Here is a 20,362-nt window from a genome sequence, read left to right as displayed (position 1 = left end):
ATATTAAATTAACTTTATCAGATCATCCAATCACTAAGGAAAAAGAAAAACTCTTTAGAGCATGGTATTTCAAAGCTTAATGCTTTTTCTCAGAAAAGGAAAGCAAGGTTATATATATATATATATATATATAAAAACTAGCATAAGAAAATGAGAAATAAAATAAAAATAGCTATAAGTAAATAGAGGTTAAATAGAAAATAAAAAAACAGAAATATAGAAAAGATATATGGGTAAAAACATAAAAAATGAAACAAAGAAAATAATAGAGTAGAACTTAAAAAAAAAAAAAAAAAAAAAAAAAAAAAACTTTTCTTAAAACTCATCTGCTCTGTCTTCTGAATTTTTAAATAAAGCATCTGTGAAACTTAAATGTAAACAAATATCTGGCTATACCACTCCTCACTTAGGATGCCCTTGATAACTAGCTCCTAATCACAGTAGTTTCTTGCATGTCAGTGGCATATGCCTCATTTCAGGTGAACAAAAACAAAAAGAAAAATGTTGACCTACAACCATGCTCCAATTAATGTGTTCTTCTTTGTTTATTTCTACAATTATTTAAACTGATGAACGATGAGTAAATGAGTTGAACAAAAGTTGAGAAAAATGTTATTAAAAAAAAAAAAAAAAAAGGTGTAACAATGAAGGAGCAGTTAAGCCAACACGATCACAACCATCATCTCTTCGTGATGGATAAAAAAAGCAGAAGAAGGAGAGGAATCGTATACTTCCTTTACAACCACATTGCCATGAAAACAAGCACCTTATATATCAAAAGTAAACATACCAAACCAAAGAGTTACATCACACTCATCTTAATTTTATTAGCATAATTCATCTTACATGTGTTTCATTAGATAGTGAAAATTCAAAAAATTCATTAGAGACAGATTTATGGTCCTCGGAAAAAAATACAGTTGGAGATCTTTTTTTCTCAGATTATAAGCGATAAAAATTGGTGGAAGAAAATAGAAATCAGCAAAAGTCATAAGAAAGATATATATATATATATATATATATATATATATATATATAGATATATATATATATAGATATATATATATATATATATATATATATATATATATATATTTCTTATATATAGGCCAGGTTATAGATATTCAAGAGTAATAACTTATAAATTTAACGAGGTTATTAAGAGTGCTCAAGAAAAGAGCAAAATATATTTTTATTAATGTAAACAAATTTACATAGCCATAACGATGGACATGCTAATGTTTCGAACAAATGATCGGTTAAAACCGCAAGTCTTTGTCAGACGACTTAATAAATGGTTGCTTTTCACAGAAGAAACCAGTCCTCAAATGAAAAATATAAATAATTAAATAAAATCATTTCATTTGAGGACTGGTTTCTTCTATGGAAAGCAATGATTTATTAAGTCGCCTGACAAGGACTTGCGGTTTTAACCAACCATCTGTCTGAAACATTAGCATATCTAGTGTCGCGACCATGTAAATTTGTTACATCATATATATATGAAAATGAATTCACAAATACTATATATTGGAAAATATAGAATGAGTTATGTACTTAATAAGGATACGCACACATTTATCCCTCTTCTCCCCCAATTAAATGTATGTATATCCTTATTAAATAAATGACTCATTCTCTATTTTCCAATATAAAGGCTTTGTGAATTCATTTACCACTCTTATTGTCTCCTATATAAGCTTGTTGAGCTTTATATTATCCCGAAAGGCCTCCTCTTATAGAATTGAATTTACTCTCTTCTTCTATCTACCTTCGCTATATATATATATATATATATATATATATATATAGTGTCAGGAGGCGATGAAAAAGTCAAATAAAGTGCTCAATCATGGATGTGAGAGCTAAAGATACAATATTTATCACGACACTATATATACATATTTCAAGGTCATACCAGCGGTTTCAATGTTGCTCATGAATTTGCGCTGACTCTTTCCAACCTTTTATGGTTGATTCGGCGCAATGAAACCGTTGGTACGACCTTGAAATATGTATATATAGTGTCGTAATAAATATTGTATATATATATGTATATATATATATATATATATATATGCCAATTTTTTTAGAGTGCATATTCTAATAATCAAAAACTTTTAAATGTTCAATATACACATCAAAAGCTACAGGATTTTTTTAATGTATTCGTATGCAAACACAAAAAAATATGTGATTGAATAAAAAAATGAATAGGCAGAGTACACATTACTCTGACAGTTTTTTTTTTTTATGTATGGTACATGTTGCACAACAAGCTGTTTATTTGCTTTGGTATTTGTTTATTTGCTTTGGTATTTGTGACCGACTTCATCTAATATAATGGCAAGTGTACATACTTTTAGCAAAGAAAATCAAAGTTCAAAAATTCAATTTCACACTGTCTCTCTTTCTTTGTCCCTTTTTTACAACTGATAGAATGAAAAAAAAAAAAAAAAACAAAGCAATAAAGAATAAAAAAGATAAACTCAGCAGCAGTTGACTGACCTAGTTTCAGTGTTAGTTTTCAAACAATGCACTAATTCGGTCCATGATAAATTTGAGTATTTGCTATACTATGAAAAAAAACTCGAAAATCTCTACATATCAAATACTCAACAAAAGCAGACACAGAAAACAACAATTTATCCCCTTTGTCAGAAATATAATTTGTGGAATGCGAGGATTAAAAAAGGAAATAAGGAAGAAGCAAGAATTACAAGGCAGTCGAAAATGTTGTGCAAATAAAATACCAAGATAAGAATATTATCAGCAAAGATTTATGGTGCAACATAGTTTCCCCATGTGCTCATATGCACTATTAGCAGCAACAAAGGATGGCTGACTTGCAAAGAGATTAGCAGCAGCTGCAGAAAAACATGCATATGCAAATTAGAAAGTGTGCGCAAGAAAAAGAAAAAAAGGAGAAAAAATGCACCACGTGCTCAAGGAGAGAAACAAAGTTGATGCTAACAAAAAAAAAATGGATGTGTAAAGTCGAGGACTAGAAGGAGCCGTCTGTAACCATCATGCAGTCAGAGAAAAAAGAAAAGTGTACATCGGGCGAGATGGCGAGAGATTTTTTAGTTGGTGTTAAGACAGGAAAATAACTATAATAAAAACTTTTGTTAAAAAGAAAAAAACGTCAACCAAGATTTGCATTTATTTCTTTTCTTTGTATGTAACGACTACGTTACAGTGGCACAATGGATAAAAGTGCTAAGTTAATCAATTATAAGTAACAATTTTATGAAAGTTGAAGGTTCAATCTTCAGTATAGGTAATACTACGAATACAAATGAAATCAAAAATTATTTAAGACCTATATCCGTTCATGACGAATGGAATGAGAGATGGTTACCAAAAATCAAATAAAGGGTTCTCTTTGAAATTCTGTATAGATTCCAGGGTTTAGCAAGATGCATCTGAAGATATCGGCAGCTACATCAATCGAAACATTTGTGAAAATAACATTCAAGATGAGAACACTAGTCTGAATAACTTTTTAAAAAATGCAAAAATCCTTATCTAAAGAATTCTGAAATATAACACTTGTTTATTATTGTTAGATGTTGACCGAGCAATGTCGACGATTATGATTATTAATATTTATAAAAATAGAATGTCAGAAAGAATGTTATCATAGCAAAATAAATATTTACAGATAAAATTATTTATGTTAAAATGTCGAAGAGAAAAGAATGTTAGAACACAAACAATAATTTTAAAAATAGACTTGACCTCTAGAGTCTGATGTAGAGGTCATTTAAGATGACGTGGATCTTAGAGCTTGAAAGATGCGTATCATTTAGTCAAAAGTTGGGAGTAAGAGAGAGAGCAAACCAAGTCAGTAAGCCACAAGGAGAAAGACGGTCCATGGATAGTAATGACTTCAAGTAAGGGAAAATGTTGAATGTAAAAGTTTAGGACGAGCATTCCAGCTTTCCAATAGGGGAAACATTCGGTAAATAAAGCTGCTGTAAATCTCACCAAGACTTTGAGTTCTACAAATTTTCATTTGCAGTTTTTCCGAGGGTCAGTCAAATCAAGACAAAAGACGAAGCAGGTATGTTTCTCCATTGAAATGTAAAACCCTAAATAAGTGTTATTCGTCCTTTGTGTCGTAAAGATATTTATTCTTGTCCCGTCTTAAACTATAATTAAATGTATATGCACACACAACAAACTCTAGGCAATCACAACGCTAAATGTTCATAGACAAAGATATGCACATACACGTCATATAGATGACCGTGAGACGTATATATACTCTCATACAACCTAACCATTAGAAGACACATGTACATATAATATATTATATACCACCCCCAACAATATTGCATTATCACAGAGATAAGTGTTTATAACTATTGGTGAATTCACTCAAAAAGTTGGCATAAAAAAAATAAAATAAAAAAAATTAAAAAAAAAACACATAAAATGCTTTATTCATCAGCGAGTTGTTGTAAAGAAATACCAAAACCAGTTTGGAAAAAAAAAAGGGTCTAAAATTCAAAAATTAAAGAAAAAAGAAAATGCAAAGGAAAAGGTATAAACAAAACCAGAGCAAAAAGGAAGGAAAAAAAAAGGCGGAGGAATAGGGAGCACTCCAACATGCAAAGGAACTGCAGATATGACATTAACTTAATAAGACAAGCAACAATAAATTGGGAATAATCAACTTCAAGAAAAACGATCCATCAGCAAGGCGAAGAAAAATTAACTTTAAATTCACACATTTGAAAAATCTACTTTTTTATACGTTATTAAAACGAACAAGTTTTGGTTCAAAGTGTTTCTTTATCACTAGGGCTATGACAACAGCATATTCTTTTCATTGTTTTGACTCTCAAGTATATATCCGACAGTTAATCAACTGAGAAACACATCACTATATAAAATACCAAGGGATACACACTCGAGAGTCAGAATAATGAAAAGAATATGCTGTTGTCCTAGCCCTATTTATTATTAGTAGTATTATTCACTAGGAGTTATTACTAGACTGTGACAACAGAATATTCTTTTCATTATTTGGACTGTCGAGTACTCATCAGTTAATATCTCATGTTTTTATATAGAGTGATGTGGTTCTCGATTGTCTAACGGTGTCGGATATATACTCAAGAGTCAAAACAATGATAAGAATATTCTCTTGTCATAGCCCTAGTTATTACTATTATTATTCACTAGGAGTTTCCACACAGGCCATTGAGAACAACCTTTGATGTTCCCTGGAGTCTGGGTGATAGCAAGTCTCCAGATTTCCAATACTTACCACCTCTTTGCAAATTAGTTTGTGTTTTCACAACAGCTGTTTACCATTTTCTCATTGGTATTATTAATATTATTATTCCGAATAATACTTAATGATAATTAGAATTTTGATTAACATTGAGTTTAGAGGTAGGAGCAGGAGGTTTTTGGATTCTTCAATTTTTGCAGATGATGCCAGTGCATTGGTTCCACTCGTTCAAATTGGGGGGGGGGGGTAAAACCTATTTGTTTGTAAAATTTAGCAAGCAATGTAATTCTCATCCATTCTTATTAAATTTATTGAGTTTGTAAAATTTAATATCAATATTTGTTTTGACTAACGAAAGAACATTTTGTTTTGCAGAGGCAAAAATAAATTATATTTGGCTTTGTGTACTTAATTTTAGGAGTCCCAATTTTTATTTGCCTTTTTACAAGCAAAAATCTATCTTTGTAAATGTTATTATAATGTGGGCGAGGAAAACAAGAACGGCTTAAAATTATTTTTATAAAAGAAAATGTCACTCTGCAGAAGCGAGCAGTGAAGAGCTAAAAAAAAAAAAATAAATAAAAATAACTTGAACAATTGTGACTGGAGTAATTTGGTTTCGGTTAATCTGTTTTATATAGTATCCTCTCACCAATTCTGAATCAACATGTTCAGAACACATTTGTATCAGACATTTTAAATTCTTTTATAAGAGAGAGTGTATGGAGTTATGAAAAAATAGATATGATTCGGCATGAGATCCGACCACAGACGTTATGTGAATTTTTGTGGGTGGCATAATCATAAAGACCATTATTTCTCATATCATTTGAATTATTTAGAATACTCCTCTCATTCGTATCATTTGGATTCACCAGACTACTGTTCTCATCTTGAGTATGATTTTCACAATGTTTCGGTCAATGTAACCTCCAACCTTCTTCAGGTGTATCTTGTCGAACTCAGGAATGTTGACAGTGATATTTACAACTAGAAATAAAAATAAGTTTAAGGCTCCTAAAATCCGTACTAGAATTATCCGTAAGGACCCATAGCACAGTGGTTAGAGTACTTGGAAAAATCAGTTGTAAAAGTGAATGTTCAATTCTTAGTGTGGGTGACCAAAAAATACAATTGCAGATTACTCTATTCAGCCATGGCTGATGGAACAAGAGCATGCCATGAAGTAAACTCCATCCAAATTCTCGAGTTCAACAATATAAACCTGAAGAAGATTGGAGGTTACATCGACCGAAACGTTGTGAAAACCACACTCAAGATGAGAACAGTAGTCTGATGAATTTAAACAATATAAATAACCAATCCTCACCTTAAAAATTCAGAAACTTCATACTCCTCTCATATCGAGTGTTATTTCCACAATATTTCAATCAAAGTAACCTCTGTATCTTGTCAAATTCAGGGGAACCTTTCTGTCAAACTCAGTAATCCACACAAAATTCTACAAATTTTATAAGAACCTGTGGCATAGTGGATAAAGTACTTGGTAAAATTTAGTTGTAAGTTACACTTTTCTGGAGGTTAATGGTTCAATCCTCAGTGCAGATGACACTAAAAAATACAATTACAAATTACCTAGGAGTTCTACCTAGTCATAGTTGATAGAACAAGAACATGTTATCCCATGGTTTAAATAAAGAATTCCATTCAAAATTCTGTGCAGAATAGATAGAAAGATTCCAGAGCTTGACAAGATACGCTTGAAGAAGGTCAGAGATTACGTCAACTGAAACGTCATGAACAAAACACTCAAGATGAGAACAGTAGTCAGAAAAATCTAAATCATATGAATAATCCATTCCCATCTCAAAAATTCGAAAATAAATTTTCAATCAAACTTGCAGTTTCATCCTACCAATAATTTTTTTTTTTTTTTCAAAACATTCCTTTTTCTCAAATTATTTTTCATCAATGTCTTTTTAAAAGATTCTTTCTCCAATAATTTTTTTTAAAACATTACACTCTTCTAACCTAACATCGACAAAACTGAAAATAAACCAAAAGGGAAGATACGTAAAATACTGTTTAGTTGCAAGATCTTGTGCAAAGAAAATCTTCATGCATTCAAGGTTTTCGACACATATTGCCTTCGTCAAATCCTATGCATTCATCTCTTTCACCAAATCCTAAACCGTAACATCTACGCAAAGAAGAACAGCAAGGATAGGCTTGGAGCTGGTGGCTGGCCGCCATGTTTAATGCTAGAACTGGGTATAGATAAAATATGCCAAGGATTTAGATGCCAATCAGTGGGGATGGACAGCCTTGACGCAAGACGTGCTGTACTCTTTTGACTCAATCTCCATCTTCACTCGTGGAGGTTTATGTGACAGATCGCATAGGAACACATGGGAAAATATCAGCAGGAGCTGTAGGATAGCTGGCTTGTGAAGATATTAGCAGCAGCCGAAAAAGCACATATGCAAATTAGGAAGTGAGCGCAGGCTTGCGTCATAAGAAAAAGAAAAAATACTCCACATGGTCAGAGAGAGAAGCAAAGTCCATGCTGGAGAAGATGGGCATGTAAAGTGTAAAGTCAAAGGCGAGAAATCGCTGACTAATGCTAGCGTGAGGTCAGGGGGAGGGAAAGAAAAACATGAGTCGAGTGAGATGGACATGTGGCCCATTGGTGGTGGTGAAAGACTTAAGCTAGTGTTGAGATGGCAGGGTTTTGTTAATCTCATGGCAGACGAAATGAACAGTTAGAAACAAGCAGACATTGTTTGGAAAGTAATGGTAATGCCTTTTTCTAAAACATAAAACAAAAAGCCGAGTCAGATTTATTTATTTTACTTTGTTCTTTTTCAACGATACCAGACGGCGTGAGAGTCCGAGAGAGGTTTGAACTGTAACAAAGACGGCGTGAGAGTCCGAGAGAGGTTTGAACTGTAACAAATACGGTTCAAGTGTAACGGTGCAACATTACATGAATGCCGTTACAATTACAGTTCCTAACTAGCAGTCTCTCAGATTTAAGGTTAATTGTAAAAAGAATTTTGATAACTGTCCTAAAATTCTAGAAAAGCTTGAAAATTGAGATCATTTTATGTTAAATTTATACACAAAACTGATCCCCTCACTAAATTCTAAAATAATTGCATCAAAAAAGTAGAATCTCATTTTTTCGGAGGAGAGGGGCAGTTAAGCAAGTAAATCTACAAATGTACGAGTAAATAAAAAAAACATTTTGGTCTTATTTTTTTTTTTTTAAAGATAAAGAAAAAGTTACAATGTAATAATGCACTATACAAAATCAAAGATTGACCAAAACAAAATCACTGCAGTCAAAAAAGTTCAAAAGTACCCAATACTTATAAAATTAATGTCATTAAAAACCTTAAGAACTCAAAAGAAAAAAAGAAACAGCCTTTGAATGCCAATAGAAAAGCATGGATCAACCTAAAAGTTTCTGTTATGATGCAAGCGCACATACAGACTTACACAGAGCGGGATTTGATCCGTTTAGAGGCATTGTACTTATGTTCACCTTCTCTGAAAAAAATGAAAATATTTAAAAATGGAGATATTTTGATAGAGGGTTTGATGTCAATTTTGATCAAACTCCAACTTGGTTTTCTTGTTTCTTAGAAAAAATTTTTTTTTTTTAAATTTATCAAAATATTTAAATTTTCTTTGTTCTGAAAAGTATATATTTTTTTAAAGTATATTTTTATAAAATTACTTTTACGAAATTAATTTAAGAAAAGTTTTTAAAAATGTAAGAAAAAAATGAAAATAAGTTGAAAAACAATTTTATTTTTAAATTAAAGAAGTAAAAAAGTGAAAAGAAATAAAAATAGAGATAACAAAAGAGGGTTAAAAAAATGAAAAATGGGTTTTTAAAAAAATTAAAAAAAGGAGTATGAAAAAGGAAAAAAAGGAGTATGAAAAAGGGCTAAAAAAATGGAAAAAGGGCTTAAAAAAATGGAAAAAGGGATAAAAATGGAAAAAGGGATAAAAATTGGAAAGAGGGATAAAAATTGGAAAAAGGGATAAAAATTGGAAAAAGGGATAAAAATTGGAAAAAGGGATAAAAATTGGAATTGGATACTACATTATCCCCTCTCTCTGGTTGCATATTTGTGCTAGGCTGGGAGGATGACATCATGATGAATAAGCAACATATTCTGACTCCCAAAGGAGGAGGTAATGACTGACTGTGGCCAGGATCATTCATCATTTTTCCATCTGTACATCAGGGTTGTCCTCTGTCACCTTTACTTTATGCCCTTGCACTAGAACTTGGCAGATGCTTGTCTGAGCTCCAATCCCTCGTCCCCCGCCCCTCGCCAATCTTTCACGAGAAACACCCGTCTGGCTGAAACTACTGTCAATAATTTTCCCCACTCTTTATCTGTGCCTAAATCCAAACGTAGATTCTATGAGCAAAACTTCTTTCTTAGAACTGCACGCCAGTGGAACTCTCTGCCGCTTGCCTGTTTCCCACCTGACTACAACTTGGACGTCTTCAAGTCCAACATAAACAAACTCCTGACAAACCGCCGCCTTAAGTAAGACACTATCAAATCTCCAATACTAATGATTACTACAATACTATCTCATTGATTACTGTACACGCAATAACCCTTATGCGTGAGTGGCCTTCGGCCTTTGATAAGTGGTGACTCCCATGTAAAAAAAAAAAAAAAACTAAAGGGACAGGGCGGCTAGATAAACTGTACACGGTATCACTTTACATGATCCTTCGTATCGATTATCTAAGGCGGGAGATGTGGATATGGACAGAATACTTATTTGGATATGATGTTAATTAGAAAAGGTGACAGATTTTACATCAAATGGTAGGATTAATCAGACCATAAACTAGTTATGGTGTGGTTGAAGTTAGGAAATATGTCTAAATTAACTGTGTATTAGAAAATGGATAGTTCCTTGCTGGAACTACAAGACATCTGGGAAAAGCTACAACTATTTATCGGTTTTAGTGAGAGCAGCTACTGAGAGTAGGTGGTGGGTTAGACTGAAAACTAAGATCAGAAGTTTCATCAAATAAACTCTGCGTCTCGCACTAGATTAGGCGGAGAAGAGAAACTAACCTGGATAGTAGTAGGGGAGAGGGAAATACTGTAAGGATAGAACAGGACAAGACCTATAACACAAGAGTAGTGAGCATTACGAAGGCCAAGTAGCTACGGCTAGTCTAACTAAAGTTTCTAATAAAGCCATGAACTCGGATGCAGATGAGCATAAAGATAAGTGTGGTTCAGATAGATACATTGAAAACGCCAAGCACCCAAATGGATGTACCTTCAGACTGACGTAGGAGATCTTCAAGGGATTTCAGAGGCATTTCAAATAACAGAGTTCAGAAGTTTTGTAACAACTTGACTGCATCGATGAGGCTACAGCAGCAGGTTATAGAGCATGAGGTCTTGGCTGCATTGAAGAAAGTCAGCTGCAACAAATTGCCAGGACTTGATGGTTTGCCTTATGCATTATATTTGAGGCTGTCACACATGTTTCTGCCAATTCTAATGTGTTCAATTATTGGGTTCTATTCTGGATCAAGTCACGAAGGGACTGATCACATTGATAAAGAAATGGGATAGGCATGGTGTGAAGGAATTAGGCAATTACTGGCAGATAACTCGACTGAACACCGAGATTGCTTGCATCAGACGAAATCCTCCCTCCAGCGTGAATGTGGTATTGTGGTGACATGATTCTAGATAATAAAATTGACATTTGAAAATTTTTGTGACCAAACATGATCAATAACATTCATTTTCCTCAAACTTTTGCTGTAAATGTTATTTTTGGATATTTCAGCAAATATTTCAAAGTGTAGTATCTGTTCTCAGCATCTCAGTGACAGATATTTTACTATTGATGAAACGATTGCATGTTTATATAAAAATATAACAATGAAAATTACAAATATATATTACAAACCAATAATTTAAAAAAATGAATATGAAAAATAGGAATACCTAAAGCTGTTTGTGGATGTTTGCAGATTACTATATATATGGTATTACAAAATAGTATTACAATAGAATTGAGTAAGCATAAGTTGTTTTGATGTCAATATAGGTACGATATGTGTGGAAAAAAAATCTACATTTATTCCTTTAGAAGAGTAGAGAAAAAAGAGAAAAAAGACAAAAGAGAAAAAAATGAAAAAGGAAAAAATTGAAAACAGGAAAAATAAAAAAAAATAAAAATGAAAAAAAAAAAGTCTTGAATATAAAAAATAACTAATGTCTTTTTTTGTTAGGGTAACTGTGACTGACCTGGCTTGATGTTTTTTTTTCCTAAAAAAGGGGGGGAAAAAAGGAAAACAAAAAAAGAAAATAAATTTGCCAATTAAGAAACAAGCAGAATTATAAAAAGGTACTTTGTATGTTGGCGTGTCCGGGTGTGAATTTGTTCCCTATGAACAAATGAAATGGATGGGAAGATTTTTCTTGTAAATTTCACAAAAATGTATTTTATGTGTCCAGGAGTGTTCTTTGATAGGTTTTGTATCAGAATGCCTCAGATAAATATTTAAAATCCATAATCAAAAATATCTGATTAAAAAAGAAACAGTCCGATTTTGACCAAAATTAACACCCTTATGCAGTCTAACATCACAATTGCATTTGAGAAGTTTTATCACTGCACAAGCAGAAGGACCCAGCATCTGAAATCAACAGTAGGTTATTTCATATGACAAGGGCATGTTCAAAACAAATGTTTTTGCTTAGAGCACAATTGCAGCATGATACTTGACTTTTGTATTTTAAACTTTAATTCAAGTCATTATATGAAAATAACATTATAAAATCAATAGGTTCTCTACAGTGCAATGTAAACTACAATATATTGTGAATCGAGTCACTGCTAGGGTAATGCGAAGGGGGGGGGGCATGTGTAGCTTCCTTCCGGTGCATTGGTGTGGGTCCCAACTAGAGTAAGCAAACAATCGATTTGATTGAAAAAAATGGCCTATTTTACTAATTTCAATGAAAATAAAAGTATTGGAAGTGTGGAAATTTTATTGATCCTTATTTAATCCCAAGCAAAGTCGGGTCTCCCTGCTCATTATTTTATATTCAACAATTGAGTTCTTATGCACAAATACACATACATATGAGTAAGTCAGCATGCATACTAACTCACATAAAATATATACACTCACATAATCCAGTTATTATGATTTATATATTGAAAAATAAAATAAAAGCAGGTCAGAAGTAAACAATAATTGCAGGATGGAGTTAGACTTGTTTCTTTTTCTTGAAGAATTTTAGAGCATGTTTTTAGATTTCAGCTGATGTGAGGAGTTTTACTTGGATATTTCTAGGAGTCAAGAATTTATAGTAGAGGGCAGAGAATTTTTTTTTTTTTTTTTTTGCATAGGTTTGTGTTTTCTTAGATTTTTTTTAGAAAAAAACTTCAGAGTTTATATCAGATTCTTCGCCTCTATATAAAGAATAGTAATTAATTTTTTTTTTAACTGTCAAAAACTTACCCCGTTCCATGTTCACTCGAGTCTGCGCTGTATTTAAAATGGCAGTCTGTGAATGGTGCTATCAATTGCTGTGGGGAAAAAAAAAAAAAAAAAAAAAGCTTAAATAGAACATGATTCAAGTTAATAATCTTCTGACATGGAGTCACGTTGTGCACGCAAACGTTGACACGGTGAACATTTTATGCAACTGTTGGTTAGAAAAAATAGACAATGAGGTGACACATGTAATCATAAGTAAAAATTTTAATTTAAAATAAGTCGAGCATGCGGGGTCCCTCTCCACAGGTAAAAAAATTTACTTTCACCATGACTAATGTTTGTGCAAAATTTCGAAAAACTCCAACTCATGATTATTGAGAAAAGTGAACAAATGAACGGATGAATAATTTGGGGGCAATTTTACCCCTAGGAGAGCAACCAGATTTATCCCGGAAAATCTTTTTCATCTAATATACAAGAATCATTCTTGTTTAAAACAAATGTAAAGCGATGACTCATGAAGGGCAATAACATGATAGAGTGCCCTCAACCACCTCACAAATAAGACAACTAGAAAAGAGTAGCTAGAAAATGAATTCCAGTAAAAAAAATGTTAAAAGTGACAGATCCATTGTGCTACACAGACAAAGTGACGCCGTGAACAATTAGCTGTCAATAGCCAGAAAGTCAAGATGAAGAGTTCAGAAGGATGTAAAGGAGAGCAGACAAGTCACACACGGCTACTTAATTTGACATGCATAGTCTTTAAATCAGTAATAAGTACATTTCTCCTATGTCCATCAAAATAAAACTTATAACTCGATTCACAATAAAATTTACTTAAAAATGATTTTAATATGGTATTTTAATATTTTTGTTGTGATTTGTATATTCGAAGAAATCACTATTCAAATATTTCTATACATGATTTCATCATCACGGGTTACTCAAACATGACCTCAAAACTCAACCCAACTCACTGCTGATAAAATTCTCTATCTATATAAGAGCCAAGTACATCTCTTATTTTTCATGGCAAGTGATCATCTGAGCTCCATGGTCCCACCTTGCTAAACTTTCACAAAAAATACTCGTCTCACTGAAATCACTATCAATAATTTCACCCTCTTTATCTGTGCTTAAATCTAAATGTGGATTCCATGAACAAAGCTTCTTTCTTAGAACTACACATCTGTGAAACTATTTCGTTTGTTTCCTTTCCAGCCGATTACAATATGATCATCAAGTTCAGTGTAAACAAGTTCTTGATGAACCATCCCCTAAAATAATCCAATTTACCAAATTTCCACTACTAATGATTACTAGGATATTGTCCCATTCACTACCATAGATTCAGTAACCCTAATCCTCGCGTGGCCTCCAGGCCTTGATACGTTATGTTTCCTTTGAAATTTAAAAAAAAAAATCATGGACCGTTTTCTATGCAGCAGGGATACTTCTATATATGTTTTCATGTTGGACTTACTCACAGCACTGCTTTCATCGTTGCAATTTTAATGTAATGTGAATAAACATCTTGTGGTCAAACTACTCACCTAGGTTGTTCCCTCCCCTCAATCTGACCCCTACTACAACAGCCCCTCATGCTTCACTGGCAAACTGCCTTGTTTAAGATAAATAAAAGTAAAATAAAATTTGATTTTTTTTTTAACTTACCTCCAAATCTGTATTATGTTTGATGTAATGCCGTGTGTTGGGATGGTTGAGGAGATAGAGAATGGTAACAACCAAGGATTCGTTAATCCTCGGATAGTGATAGCAATCCAAAACGTTCCGCAATATACAGCTGATGGCATCACAACGGTCAGCTGCTTCCGCATTCACAAAAGCTAAAATCAAAAAATAAAAATAATCATACTTATTTTATTTTCATTACATCTAATAACTTTTAATGTAAGTCTGGCATAAAGAGGTGGGCTCCCTCTACCATGCTAGAAAAATTCTCCCTCCTGCCAGTATCATATCTCTACAAAGCCACCATTCACCCATACATGGAATATTGTGGGCATATCTGGGCTCGTGCATCAACCACTAAACTTTTCTTCTAGTGTTAGATTATGCCAGGATGATACTGGGTTATCTTGCTGATTGTCAATTTAGGAAAATTGATTATCTTTAATATAAATCTCACTTGTCTGTATAATAGTTTGTATGTAGGTTTGTATGCCTCGCAAGAAACTTGACAGAGGCAAGATCTGTATTATTTTGCCAACAGAATTTCTTTCATTTTCTTTTCCGCATTTGTGGCACAGGTTCGAGCCTGCCTTCCTACTACCACTTTTTTTTTTTTTTTTTTTTTTTTTTTTTTTTACTCGGCACACACCTCCAAATACACTCTTGAAAAATCGTTCACAGAGAAACTTGCCAATATTTGGTGTTGCTTGTGATGAGACTTCATTATACACCTTTGAGAGTCTTGTCAAAACACTTGTTGAATTAGAGACAAAACGAGATATTACTGCAATACTTGTGGGAAGCAGCACAGTCTCATACAATTGTTTGTCATGCCTGACATTGTGTGACCTCAGATGGTTTACTAAACCGGCTTTAGACAGAAGAAATTTGCCATAGATTGTGCATCTCAGCAGAAATTACAAATTCATCCTGCTTTCTAAGAATGCTTCAAACATTTTAAGCAAACATTATATATATATCACTTTTGAATAACACCGAACGTAGTGCCATTATTAATTGCTGAGGTAAAAGGGATAAATAAGGGGTGGGGCAGAAAAAAAAAGCCCTATCAAGATGTCTTTCAGCCAACCCTTTTCAAGATTAATTAACTAATTTATGTTTGTTAAATATACAATTAGAGCTTAGGAGAAATATACTTTATAAGTGTATTTTTGGTGTTTTTGAAAGTTTCTTTTTAATGGTTTATGTTTAAGCCATAAAAAAAAAAAAAAAACTAAACCTTCAGCAATTAATAATGGCACTACGTTCAGTGTTATTAAAAAGTGTAATAACATTATGTACCCATAAAAATCATATATATGCATATATCACACACACACACACACAGATACATACCTGTGCAAATATTGTGACTTGGTAAAGGTTGCTTTTAGTTAAGCAATTATTTTGTAAAGGCCAATGTGCACAAATTTTGTAATTAATTTTTTCTCTATTATTAACTTCTAATCAGATAATTATCATTACTGTCCGAGTTATTAATGGTATTACTTCTTGTGTTGTTGCTAGACTCTCCATCAAAAATAAATTAAAAGGAAATCATGCTTTATCAATGTTCACATTAATATTCATATATAATCATGAAACCACATCAGCAATTTAATTTTTCATATATAATTTATGACAAGTTAAAGAAAGAAACAGATCAACTGTTCGCTTTTTAGTCACACTAGGGAATTTCTTTCCTTTTTTTCAGGTGGTAATGGGGTTATCTGACTTATTTGCTTTCTCACAACTTGAAATGGTTTTGTCAGGGGCAGTGGAAAAAGGCACATTTCATACTAATGATTGTGTGAAGGGATGAATTTATATTTATATACAAATAAATACATATTGATAATAAAGTGGAGGTAGAGCTGCTAGTATTAGATTTGTCATTTTTTCTTTTTTTACAAATTTTTTTTCTTTTTACTACTGTTATTTAGTAGTTTGTTCTTGTGGACTGATGATCATTTCTAAATTTTCACAGAAATTGTAAGGCAATCTTGTGTTTTATTGAATATTTTATGCAAGTGATCAATTATGGGGAAAAAGGTTTTAAAGAAGATTTAGGAATTCTTTAATTTTAAAAATCTGTTTGTATGGTGGAGTGAACCAAATGATATTTCCCTTCTATTATTATTTCTATTTTGTTACTTACATTAAATTTCAAGATTATTATACCCATTATGTTTTAAAGCTCTCTTATTTAAATTCTTAATGCATTTTAATATTAATTAAATGATCTTTATTAATTTTAGAACACAGCTAACACCGGAGGCAGCTTAATTTTCACAAAAGGTGTCCACCTACTCTTTGTTCTTATGTATAAACCTAAATATAGCCTAGCGGTTGTATTTCAAAATTCATAATGATCGGTTAATTAGTTTAGGAGTGAACCTACACCTGCAAATATATCAACATATCCATTGGTTATATAAATAGAAACTCTTTAGTCTTACGTGTAAAAGAATGGGTAATTTATGCATATAGATATTTGCCACGTAAAAATGAGTCACTGCTGACAGCGGTAAGAACTTTAATCTGTAGATAATGAAATGATCAACCATCATCTATTATATAGAGCAAATATCTGTTAGTATGAATGTATGTATTGTCGTGTATAAGTGTGTGTATGAGTGTACATGCGTGTATGTGTGCACGTGTGATGCATGTGTGTGTGTGTATATATGTGTGTACATTTGTATGTATGCATGTGCGTTTATATGTCTCACCAAAACTTGAAATCCAAATGCGATGAGAGTAATTCTAGTACATTCTTAAAGGACGATGACTCGGATCCATAATATGTGAAATTTAGAACAAAATATTCATTTTTTTTTCTATCTTAACGACCGCAAAATCTGATGGAAGGTTCACGTAAAATTGTCTCTTTCTAAATGATTTCAGCATTTGCACATGCGTGAATTGTCAGCTCTCATTTACCTTAAGTACATAAGTTTAAAACATCATGTTATGGATGCCAATGTGACTCAATAGGTTAGGATGTTGACTGAGAAATATTAGCTTTTGTGTTCACGTTATGGCAGATGTTTTGTTTTTATTTTTAACATTTTTAAAATGTTTATTTCAGTAAGCTTTTGCATTTAAACAATGTTAAAAAGATTTTTTTTTTAGATTTTTTTTGTTTTATATTTGTAAGTAAAAATCGACAGTTGGTATAGCTGAGGGCTGCTTTAAAGATCTAATTACTATTAAGATACATGAATATTACTTACGTAAATCAAATATTATTTTTTATCATAACTACTTAAAAAAATTTTTTTTTCGCTCACATGCTCCTATTCCGAATCCGTAACCGTGTGCTGACATCAATAGATTTTTTTTTGTTTTTACCAAAACTTTCATTAACAATGTCTGCATTTTTTTTTATGTTTTACTTATTTTAAACCGATATAGATCATTACACAGTAAAAGAAATTAAATTAAAACAAAAATCATTTAGCAAGTGTAGTCAAATGCAGCTTTATTTTCTTTTTTTTTTATGATGCTGGCAACGTCAGGTAATCCTACTAGTCTAATAAATAAATCTCAGACGTGTGTGTGTGTTCAGGTCTGCTAAAAACTTTTCTCATTGGCATCCTACCTACAGGCACCAACGCAGTATCATTAGAAAGAGCAATTTCTCGGACAAAAAATATTGAAAAATTCGAAAAGAATCGTACCTTATTTTGTGTAGAAATATTTTGTTTGAAGAGGGCGACAGATAAAAACCTTTTGACGTGATTTGCAAATTGCCTATGTGTGAATTGTTGATACATTCATTTTAAATAAATTTGTGACATTGTAGTATAGGCTCATTGATAAAGGCGTTCGGTTGCTAATTTAAGTTATCAGAGTTTGCGTCCAGCACGCATTTTTTTTTTTTTTTTTTTTTTTTTTTTTTTTTTACAACCAGGCAATATCGCCTAACTCTCCCCCATTGTCAATCATTTTTACCAACACCCTCCCTGCCCGCTGTCACAATTATTTTTATATGACCGGACAACGATGGGCGCCCTTCTATAATATAAATCCCACCTATCTGTTTAAATGTATTGTGAGAAATTCTACAGAAATAAGCAGGCTCTTCATTGGTTGGTTTGTCCATCCACAATTTTGTTTGAACCCTTCAGATTGCTTGTTATTTACTAATTGCCAAGGATGTGCTTGGCACCAAATTTATCCTTTCAGATTATCAGATTCGATACAAAAATGGGTTTGAATGGATGATCGAATTCTCACTTGTAGCCTCGAATCATTTTGTCTCATCAAGACGGTTTAATGCCCTAATATGGGGCGAAATGTTATTATCATTTGCAAACACCAATGCCCTTATGTTGGCCGAATTATTATATTATCGACTGTGAATCAATTGACTTTCATCATTACAATATAATGTCTGGCAGAGAGGAAATTAGGTTCTACAGTTTGACCTGTGATTTGTCCGCCATTTGGACAGTTATCTACAGTGGACACCTTGAGGCTACCTGACTTGCAGTAACCATCTTGGAAGATATCACTCAACTCTTCAACCCCTGCAGCATTCTTCGTCGGCGGATTTTGAACCCAGCTTTTATTGAAGATGAACTATTACCCCTTTGGGGTGTTACCAGCCCATTATGGCAGATAGCTGAAGATGACACATTTTTGCAACTTTGATCTTTTTCTTTAAAATTTACGTTGAAGTTGAAAAGGTGAGCCTGTTGTGATTCTGATTGGTTTTCTTTCATTATGCCAGAGGCAAAATTTATGCGTGGAAATTCCCCATAGTATGTGTGTATGTATGCATGTATGTTTGTTTGTTTGTATCTCTCGCAAAAACTTTTGACAGAGGCGATGGATCCTGACAAGTATCATTTTGAAGCTCAACATTTCGGATGACAAATATCGAAAAATTGGCCAAAAACATTAATTTCTTCACCCTAAACTCGGGCGTTTTGTACAAGCAGCCATCGACTTTTTTTTCGCTGACATTTTAGCAAGTCATCGTCATCGCTGGATTGACTTTGGTTAATTTCTACGCTTTTGAATTCCAGTCGTGTCATGGAGACATCAGCTAAGACGTCAGATTTTCTTTCACTTTCTTTTCCACCTTCGCGTCACAAGTCCGACCTTGCCTGCCTACTACCACTTTATTTTTTTATTTATTTTATTTTTTTTTTTTTTTTAAACACCTCTCTTCACCCTGGCTGGCTCCTACCATTTTTTTAATACCTCTCTCCACATTCACAGGTTCGAGTCAGCCTGCCTGCCTACCTACTACAACTTTTTTTTTTTGCACAACACACACCTCCAAACACCCGGGCAACGTCGGCCACACAGGCTAGTTTATTATATAAAGGATAGTTGTGCAGGTGTTGGTATGTTTACATGCCTAGCTAAAAGTTTAAAACTATTAAACAAAGAACAAAAATTTGATATATTTTTTTCAGCATTGCACCAAACAAATAATGTTTAAAATTTAGACCAAAAATTATTCATTTCTTGGGGAACTAACTGAGCTAGCTTGATGGGTTTGATTATTATGTTAACACAAATATTAAAGTAGAGCGCCACCTGTTCCAGAACAATTTAAGTACAATCAGTACTTCTTAGTGAGTATGCAGAATATGTATTAACTGATGAATAATTTTTTTTTACTTTATAATTTTTGTTTTTATAAAAGTATCTTATTTGCAAGTCATAATTAAATTAAATATTCTATATAGTGTCGCCAGAAAAAGGTTGTGCAATCCTCGATCTGTATAAAAGCCAGATACGTTCTATGTTGCCATATCTGGGTGGAAGATGCTCGGAGCATCCTATCCAAAGTTCAAAACCAGCTTTGAAACCTAGTAGGTGATGCCCTTTTTTCTTCCCTGCAAAAAAGATGTTGCACGCCTGTCTTTGCTCCATCGTTGTTTTCATAGCAAGTGCTCGTCTGAGCTTCAATCTATGGTCTCCCA

The 20,362-nt window shown here is 32.8% G+C and overlaps 1 protein-coding gene across 7 annotated transcripts in view; it reads right to left on the bottom strand.

Annotated features, from left to right (window-relative positions):
* LOC145261281 (rapamycin-insensitive companion of mTOR-like) overlaps positions 1-20,362 on the bottom strand; it is a 435,824-nt gene that overhangs the window by 312,757 nt on the left and 102,705 nt on the right. For 5 of the 7 annotated variants that reach the window (XM_080119763.1, XM_080119761.1, XM_080119765.1 and 2 more), the window contains 3 exons: positions 14,400-14,572; positions 12,744-12,811; positions 8,708-8,758 (listed from right to left, as the gene is read on the bottom strand). In XM_080119763.1, the coding sequence (XP_079975889.1) occupies positions 8,708-8,758; positions 12,744-12,811; positions 14,400-14,572 (292 nt within the window). The remainder of the gene's footprint in view (positions 1-8,707; positions 8,759-12,743; positions 12,812-14,399; positions 14,573-20,362) is intronic. The other 2 variants (XM_080119764.1, XM_080119766.1) reach the window with 1 other exon arrangement.

Source organism: Euprymna scolopes, chromosome 37 (genome assembly GCF_053919585.1).
Source record: "Euprymna scolopes isolate OS-2025 chromosome 37, ASM5391958v1, whole genome shotgun sequence".
NCBI lineage: Eukaryota > Metazoa > Mollusca > Cephalopoda > Sepiida > Sepiolidae > Euprymna > Euprymna scolopes.
The sequence above is the reverse complement of the archived record's forward strand: the minus strand, read 5'-3'. Positions and strand labels throughout refer to the sequence as shown.